The following is a 9,757-nucleotide window of genomic DNA, read 5'->3' as shown; positions in this document are numbered from 1 at the left end:
TACAGGCGCCCGCCACCTCGCCCGGCTAGTTTTTTGTATCTTTTAGTAGAGACGGGGTTTCACCGTGTTAGCCAGGATGGTCTCGATCTCCTGACCTTGTGATCCGCCCGTCTCGGCCTCCCAAAGTGCTGGGATTACAGGCTTGAGCCACCGCGCCCGGCCTTAATTCTTCCATCTTTCTGATAATGTGGCAAAAGGCAGCTTTTGAAAACAAATGAAGAAAATGCTACAGTGAAAGCATATTTTTCTGATTTCTATCAGCTATGAATATCTAGCATTAATTTTCCTCTTAGAATGTTTGATGATTATAAAGGGGAGACTGAAAAAAGGAGAAGATGCACCCTCCACATAGGTCAGTGGGGAGGCGGACTTACAAGTACTTTTAATGCTACTTTTAGGGCAGTACAAAGTTACTGAAAGCCTAGGAGGTCTACTTAACTGGGCATCAGATGTTGCATAAAGTGTTATGGAGGCTGACGTATCTGAATTTCAGCATTGCTTCCATCTCCTTCTCTGGTAACTGCCCCCAGTAAACCTATCTAACATTATTTTCCAGTGTGTCTGTATTAGGATTCTTTAGAGAAACAAAACCAATAGGATAGGGTGTGTGTGGGTGTGTGTGTGGAGGGTGGTGTACAGGTGTGTATATGTGTTTGTATGGAACCTGAGTTTTTGAGGAGGTATTTTTAAGCCTGAATTGACCGAAATTGGTCATAATTTCAGGGAAGGAAAAATTGAATCAGAGGAAAGGTTAAGAGAAAGTGAATATGTAGAGGGTGTGAGGGAGAGAGAAAAATTCATTGTGATTTTGAAGTTCCCAGGTTGGAAGATGGAGTAAATGAATCAGATATGTCAGGAAATGCATGGAAATTGAGTTTTAAATGTGCTGCATTTGAGATGCCTGAGGAGCAGTTGGGAATGCATATCTGGAGAACAAAGAGGTCCAGGCTAGGGGGAAAGTGGAGTGTTCAACTTAGGGCCTGTGATGGAGCCAGGTAAGAGGAAGAGAACTTCTAAGGACAACATGTAAAGCTATATGAAGCCCTAAGTGTGTCAACATTCCTTGCCCTATAAATATTTGATTGCCTGATTAGTTATATTCATGAGTTCTATGTGAAGCAAAAGAAATGGGAGCATTTGATTAATCTACAAGATTACATTGACATTCACAAAAGTAAATGGTCATATGTTAAGGCAGATTACTAAAATGGAATTCTTTATGTATATCAGCATAACTGAGCAATTAACTAATCTGTTTGACACTCAGCCCCCATCTATAGACAACCCAACCTCGTGATTGGTCCTCCTATATCCACGCTTGTCTTTCTATAAGGAAATCTCTATGTGGTAGCAGCAGAACATTTTTTTGTTCTTCCTCAGTTAAATGTGATGTCAATCCTGTATAAAATCTCACTTCTTTCCTTGGCCCCTGCCAACCTATCTCATCTCTTTGCTCATTTGGCTCCAGCTGAAGGAGGCTTCTTTCTGTTCCTGCCCAAGGGCCTGTGCATATGGTAGTTACTCAATAAATACTTATGAAATGGATGAATGACTGCCTTGTAGATTTGTTCTGAGAAGTAAATGTGAAAAAGTATACGAAGAGCCTAGTGATGTACCTGGTATATTAGAGATTTGAAATAAATGCCTCGACCATTTTAATGTTTTGTTTCTCCAAATCCATAATCCTAACATTTCTGTCCTCTTCTGATGCAATCTACCTTCCCAACCCTTCTCATCCAGCCAGCTTACTATCTTTGGTTTCGGCACCCCCGCAGGCCATGGACTATGTGTGATCTCCTCAGTTTGGACTTGGTATGTACAGTGAAGCCATACCAGTGCAAACTGAAGAGATCACAGTTTCATACACGGAGTTTTTTATACATGTCATCTCTTGAGTAATCTTCTTATTACACTTAAATAATTATGTATGGATTCCTAGTCCCAAGGACACTGAGCATATAAGTCATTGTGCTGGAGATTCTCAGAAGAATGGGTGTCCTCTGGGGACTTGGACACAGACCTAAAAAGGGACTCTTTACCACTCACAAAGCACTATCATGATCACACTGTTATATGGATTTGGAATCAGCACGTCATAAATTGTAGCCAACATTGATTGAACACCAAATATGGGTCAGGCAGTGTTTTAAGCACGTTACATATATCACTTGATGAGTTTGGCTTTATTAGTATTCCTGTTTTATACTCACTGACTTGCCTAAGATCACGCTGCTACTGATTTGCAAGTTAGGATGTAGGCCCAAGTGGTCTAGTTTCAGATTCCTGTCCTTACCTATGCTTTTTATTCAGTACTGACTGCCTCAGCAGCAGTTTCGGGGTCATAGAATTAACATCTATTCTTTAGGGTTTGATTCTAGATTTTAAAAATAATATACCATTATAGTTTTCAAATAATTCTAATAGTTTCTTTCTACTCTTTTACCTACAACTTTAAGTCTTTATTCCCATAGGGCAGCTACTGTCAACAATGTTTTCAGAACCTTTTTCATCATAATTTTTTTGTAAAACGTCTTAGTGGCTTTGTGATTCCCCCTTTCAGTTGTCTGTTTTCTGAAAGTTCAGCTTATTCTTAGTTTGTGAAAGTTTTAAATACCGGTGGTCCAAACACAACTCCGGCACGTTTGTGTGTGTGCATGTGGATGTTCCGTCTGTGTCCGAGGCAGATGTTTGAAATTAACTTCTTACCTGTTTGGAACTTATTTACATGCGTTTCTGCCTGAAACTCATGTTTGAAAACTCTAGGTTGATGAATTTTTTGAGTTGCCAGGACTCAAACTTATTTGACAAATCATCTATGACCCTATCACCTTGATGCTCAGAAACAAATGAACCAACAGCCGTTCCTGACTAAGGAAACAAGTTTTGATGGAGTTTTCAATGCATGGCTTTATGGACTCAAGAATCAAATATTTTCCGAACAATGTGAAGAAAGTTTTGTTTCTAGATCCTTATATTTTCTCTGTGTCTCCTTTTCTGTAGAAAAGCTCTGTAATTTTAATCAGTAACACAAAATGCCTCTATGGAAATGTCCATAATTCTCAGCATGCAGTGGAACATTTTCCGAAAAAGTGAGGTCACCAGAAGCACAGAGCAGAGAAATCCCAGATGGCACTAATATTTGATTTCATTTTTAGCACGCTCATATTCAGCAGATGGATTGGAAGGCTGACCTCTCTGACACTTCCGCATCACTGCCTGCTACTCCAATTGCCTTTGCGAATGTTTTTTTATAAGGCCTCTCCTGATACCTCAGAGATTGATGCCTGGTCGCCTGCCTGTGTTATGCTTCATTTCACCAGTGTTCTGTGTGGTTGAGAGTTGCTGTATTCTATAAAAGGGGAAATGCTGGCTCATCAGTATCTCAAGCTTTTCCTACAATCTCTCAAATTGCATGTAATGTCTTGGAGCATATCATTTTAGCTTTCTAGGTGTACCCCTGATTTGTATCCATCTTTAACTTATCCTAGTCTAATTTTTCTGCCTTCTTTTGCCATTGAAAATAATAACAAAAACCTCAGTTACTTTTGCAGCAACCTAAATAGCTAAGCCAAGAATAATGTTTGAAAAAAAAAAGTTAAATGTTTTCAAAATACCTGCTAAGCACAAAAATTTGATTATGTTAATATGAACATTGCTGATCTCCTCCTTGAGCTATAGTTTCAGTGGCCAAGAGCAAAGACCTGAGTTAGAGTTCCCAGTCATGCCATTTTCTTTAAGGGTAAGCTTTACTTTAGAGTAAGCTAGTGATAATTATTCTTGCCAGGCAGTTAGGATTGGTGTGAAGATTAAATGAAGTAATGGATGTCATATGGTTGTCACAGTATCTGGCACAGAGAAAATATACAAAGATTATTAGTTTGTGGTGTGCAAAATAACTTTTGTATATATAATATACATAAAATACAAAATAAATGGTAAAATTATTTTGTTTCATTATTACTTAGATTGTGAGTAAAGTGAAATATTAAGAATTTTTTAATGATCACCCTAATGCTTTATTTTCAAACTTTCTATAAAATTACTGTATTCCTTGTTATGGACCATTATGTTGTCCACAGATCTATTTAGAGATGACCCTCTTCTCCCTCCTACCCTCACCTGCTAGTTTATATTTCAGTTGCAAGGCTACAGACAAGGAACTATCAGATAGCATGAGTATCCAGTGGGGTTTTTTTTTCCCCCCAGGCAGGTTGACCTATGTGGCCATTTTTTAAAGTTCTCTGAGAATGCTCAATTCTGAGGAGGATTAGGTTGCTATGCCCTTCCAGGTTGCTTGTTCCACACAACCAGAATTTGGTACATATTTTAATGCATAGCGTACTTTTGGCTTAGAAAATATTGCACATTTAATAGTCGTTTTGCTTGAACCAGTTCTCTACCTGATGTCATTTTGATGAATTTAGGGTTTAGATGACTAAATTGCAGCTTTGTTGTGAAACTTTCTATAGAAAGTTATTTTTTTCCTTTTTATAGGTCTAACATAAGGCCAGACTATGCAGACTCCAATTTCCACGACTTCAAGATGCACACCTTCACTCGAGTCACATCCTGCAAAGTCTGCCAGATGCTCCTGAGGTAAGCCTGCTCAGTCTTGGTTTTCAGTTTAAAGCAACTGCTATAATTGTTAAGTGTTTCAGACTTTTCTAACCTTCCAGCCAATAGGTTCGAAAGTGGGGATTTTGCCTTAGCAGTCTGGATCCCACAAATCTTTGCCAGGCTTTCTGCCTGGACAGTCCTTTCAGAAGCTCTGGCAAGCTCCTCTCCCTCTACTGAGGGAGTACCTTGAAGAGCACTGTTAATAACTCTTTTTCGCCTTCTTGCACTAATTTCATATGGGCAGAATTTTGTACCATTTAATATACCACTGTCTTATTTCACCTTTCAGGGGAACATTTTATCAAGGCTATTTATGTTTTAAGTGTGGAGCGAGAGCGCACAAAGAATGTTTGGGAAGAGTAGACAATTGTGGCCGAGTTAATTCTGGTGGTAAGTCATGTTTATTGTTGCGATTCTCTTTTTAATGAGGACATAAAATTTGCTAAACATAATTAAGGCCTAATTTACTCTGAATATGTGTTTATTGTAACATATCTGCTTTTGAAACTTATTTATAAGCACAATTAGAAAAATGATTAAAATTTACATGAGTTTTCTACATAACTTTGTTTTAAATTATTTAAAATTTGTGTGACTTTCTTTTTTTTTTCATGATTTGAAAATAATTTTAATTAATGTATTCATAAGTTAAGTGGCACAATGGGAAATTTAACAGAGAACTGGAAAATTTTAAAATTCACAATTATTAAACATACAAGTGAAATAACTCAAATTAAGATCTCAGTGGTTGAGGTCTTAATAAACTGAATGATTGAGTTTAATCACCAGATTATACAAAATTTTAAAAAGTAAATAAATTGAAAGTAAGGTCAAATAAAATATACAGACAGAAGCAAGGAGCTTCAAAAGGATGGAACATATGGAGAATAACATAATGGAAACTTAGAATGTAGCACAAATGTCAAGTAGTATGTAATTGAACTCCTAAGCTGAGGAAAGAGTAAATTGGGTGGAAGGCAGAGTTGAGAACAGTGTAACTGAAATGTTTGTTAACTACTTTAAAAATTCAAGGTAGAGATTTAAGAAGTCCTATAAAACCTAAGCAGCAGAGTTAGAAAAAATATGCTGAAGAATGACATTATAAAATTGCTGAAAGCAAAAGATACATAATAAATATTAAAAGCAGTCAGATATCCACAGATTCAGCTAAATCTGAATCAAAATGCCTTTTCTTTTGAAGAAATATATGAGCTGATCCTAAAATTAAAAAGGAAATGCAAATAATCTACTATATATAATATTTTTAAAAATGAACAGTTATAATACATATATTACCTACCTTTAAGAACTACTATAAAGCTACATTAGTCTGTAGTACTGGTATAATAAATGACAAGTAGATTGGTAGATCCAATTAGAAAGTCCAGATATAGATATACCTATATAAAGACAACCAGATGCTAAATTAAATCCATAGGGAAAGAAAAGTCTTTTTAACAATGATGCTGGATCAATTCTATATAAATCACTCCATACAGCAAAATTAAACTAATTCAGGATGATTTCAAGGCCTGAGTGTAAGATCTACCACCATAAATCTTCTGGGATAGAGACCTAAATGTTAGACCTAATACCTTAAAAACCCTAGAAGAAAATCTAGGTAGTACCATTCAGGACATAGGCATGGGCAAGGACTTCATGTCTAAAACACCAAAAGCAACGGCAGCAAAAGCCAAAATTGACAAATGGGATCTCATTAAACTCGAGAGCTTCTGCACAGCAAAAGAAACTTCCATCAGAGTGAACAGGCAACCTACAGAATGGGAGAAAATTTTTGCAATCTACTCATCTGACAAAGGGCTAATATCCAGAATCTACAAAGAACTCAAACAAATATACGAGAAAAAAACAAACAACCCCATCAAAAAGTGGGCAAAGGATATGAACAGACATTTCTCAAAAGAAGACATTCATACAGCCAACAGACACATGAAAAAATGCTCATCATCACTGGCCATCAGAAAAATGCAAATCAAAACCACAATGAGATACCATCTCACACCAGTTAGAATGGCAATCATTAAAAAATCAGGAAACAACAGGTGTTGGAGAGGATGTGGAGAAATAGGAACACTTTTCCACTGTTGGTGGGATTGTAAACTAGTTCAACCATTATGGAAAAGAGTATGGCAATTCCTCAAGGATCTAGAACTAGATGTACCATATGACCCAGCCATCCCATTACTGGGTATATACCCAAAGGATTATAAATTATTATACTAAAATTTGTGTGACTTTCATACATACCTTGGAGACAGAGGTCTTCAAGAGGGAGTTGGATGGTTTCATGTCACTCATTTCATTAAAAGCCCTAAATAAATAACTAAAACCATACATATATAGCCAAAATAGAGTAACAAAACAACAGAAAGAATATATTCTTCTGTCTTTAGTTCTTAAATTTCCTTTCTATTCTTTTAAATATTTAGCTCAGGAATGCTAATGGCGCCAGAAGTAAATATCACACAGACTAATTCATGAATTAATGAATTGAATACATTGTCATTTTGCAGCACTTAACAAAGAGCATATATCTTTTGGGGTTTTTGTAAATATTTTCCCCTTGGTTTTTAAAAAATAATGCTGTATGATTGTTACATGAGCTAGTTTCTAAGACTGCTGGCAATTATGCATTCAGTAGCCTATTGCCTCTCTCTCTGCTCCTCTTGGGCTCTCTTCCTTCTCTTTCTTTTCTGGCTTCTTTATTCTTTCTCTTTCTTCTTTTTTCTCTTTGTCCTTTTCCCCTGAGTTTCTCTGTGTTTTTATCAATAAGACCTTTCAAAATCAGTAAAACTTTTGAACACAAAAAGGGATCTTTAACAGCTTGAGTTCAAAAGGTAGCCATGTCAACCTTCGATTTTCCCAAAGGAAAAGGTGGACATTGAATTATTTTGGATAATGTGAAAAAGAGTGAAACAGAGAATAGCTCATTTCAGAGCTGAGTTCAGAAAATAGGCAATTGTAGGAAAGGTGAATCCTAAGAGAAGACTGAGATCATAGCACATGCCTCTCAGACATTTTAAAAGGACCCTGTGTGCCGTTCTCTGTGCTAGGCATGAGCAGCTGTAAAGTGACAGATCTTGGCATGAGTTGAGCACCTACACTGTGCCTGTCCTGCCTGGGTGCTCTACTGGGCATCTTCTTGCATGAACTCATTCCGTCTTCAGAATGGCCCTGCACATTTATTGATGGGGGTCAGATTGCTTATGCAGTTTACTCAAGGGCTGTTAAATAAACTTACTTCTTACTTCTGTCGGAAGGTCAGAAAGTTTACAATGTTGTAAAATATAATAGAAATAAAAATTATTGATGTTATTCTTTGTCACCCTGATACAGTTTATCACTTGAATTTTTGTTGTTCCATCTTTGTATGTCCCATTCTTTAATCTCTTTGGAGACAGTTAACATGTTATTTGCTCATAGTAGGCTAATGTTTATATAAATCCCAAGGCCCTGTCTTGATGAGATGATGCCTGTGAAGAATGTAAAATGATCCCATAGTTGGCATGGTTCTAAAGGAAATAGTGTAGGAGAATAGTTTAGAGTCAAGCAGAGATGGTTGAAAACCTAGCTTTGCCATTTGCTAGCTATGTCAGCTTGGGGAATTTACTTAAATATTCTGAGCTTTTTTTTATTCATCTTGTAAATTAGACGATTATTATGAGGATCCAGTGAGATAATGTTGATTCTTACACAATACCTTAGCAAAGTAAGAACATACTATTTTAATCTAAGGTGACATAGTGAAAAGTCATTTTTTTTTTTTTGAAAGACGTGGGGTTATTTAGTATTTTTGTTGTTTTATGATCTGGAGTACATGTGGATGGGAAAGTTAATGAGCACCAAACTTTAAAATAATATACAAGTATGGCATGAAAAGAACATAAAATTTTAAATTTTACATTGTGAAAGTCAATAGGAAATCATTGAAAATTCCTAGTCTAGTCAAATAGAGGAGTCATATATTCCCAGTGTCTGTTCCTAGGTAATTATTTCAATGTACTCTGTCCTTACATAAGTCATTTTGACTATGGCAGTAAAATCTACAAGCTCTGGAGTCTTGGTCTGTTTGAATCCTAGCTTCACAATTTACTCCCTGGGTGACTTTGAACTCCATCTACTTACCCGTTGTAAGTATTAGTTTCTTCCCTTATGATATGGTTTGGCTCTGTGTTCCCACCCAAATCTCATACTGAAATGTAATCCCCATAATTCCCACATGTCAAGGGAGGGACCAGGTAGGAGAGGATTGGATCATGGGGTTTCCTCCATGCTGTTCTCATGTTAGTGAGTTCTCATGAGAACTCATGGTTTTATAAGCAGTGTTTCTTGCTGCTTCTCTCTTGCTTGCCACCATGTAAGATGTACCTGCCTCACCTTCTGCCATGATCGTAAGTTTCCTGAGGCCTCCCCAGCTATGTGGAACTGTGAGCGAATTAAATCTCTTTTCTTTATAAATTCCCCAGTCTCAGATATTACCTTATAGCAGTGGGAGGATGGACTAATACAGTAAATTGGTACCAGGAGTTGGGGGCATTGCTATAAAGATACTGGAAAATGCGGGGGGCGGAGCAAGATGGCCGAATAGGAACAGCTCCAGTCTCCAACTCCCAGCGCGAGCAACACAGAAGACTGGTGATTTCTGCATTTTCAACTGAAGTACTGGGGTCATCTCACTAGGGAGTGCCGGACAATCGGTGCTGGTCAGCTGCTGCAGCCCGACCAGTGAGAGCTGAAGCAGGGCGAGGCATCGCCTCACCTGGGAAGCGCAAGGGGGAAGGGAATCCCATTTCCTAGCCAGGGGAACTGAGACACACAACACCTGGAAAATCAGGTAACTCCCACCCCAATACTGCGCTTTAAGCAAACGGGCACACCAACAGAATATATCCCACACCTGGCCCGGAGGGTCCCACGCCCATGGAGCCTCCCTCATTGCTAACACAGCAGTCTGTGATCTAACCGCGAGGCAGCAGCAAGGCTGCAGGAGGGGCGCCCACCATTGCTGAGGCTTAAGTAGGTAAACAAAGCCGCTGGGAAGCTCGAACTGGGTGGAGCTCACAGCAGCTCAAGGAAACCTGCCTGTCTCTGTAGACTCCACCTCTGGGGACAGGGCACA

The 9,757-nt window shown here is 38.0% G+C and overlaps 1 protein-coding gene across 1 annotated transcript in view; it reads left to right on the top strand.

Annotated features, from left to right (window-relative positions):
* Window positions 1-4,500: 4,500 nt before the first annotated feature.
* The window catches only part of VAV3 (vav guanine nucleotide exchange factor 3), a 140,735-nt gene continuing 135,478 nt past the window's right edge, over window positions 4,501-9,757 (top strand). The window contains exons 1-2 of the mRNA XM_017893971.1: window positions 4,501-4,596; window positions 4,907-5,007. Of these exons, the coding sequence (XP_017749460.1) occupies window positions 4,544-4,596; window positions 4,907-5,007 (154 nt within the window). The 5' untranslated portion in view covers window positions 4,501-4,543. The remainder of the gene's footprint in view (window positions 4,597-4,906; window positions 5,008-9,757) is intronic.

Source organism: Rhinopithecus bieti, unplaced genomic scaffold, assembly GCF_001698545.2.
Source record: "Rhinopithecus bieti isolate Rb0 unplaced genomic scaffold, ASM169854v2 scaffold_22040, whole genome shotgun sequence".
Classification (NCBI taxonomy): Eukaryota; Metazoa; Chordata; class Mammalia; order Primates; family Cercopithecidae; genus Rhinopithecus; species Rhinopithecus bieti.
This window is presented reverse-complemented; position numbering and strand designations above follow the sequence as displayed.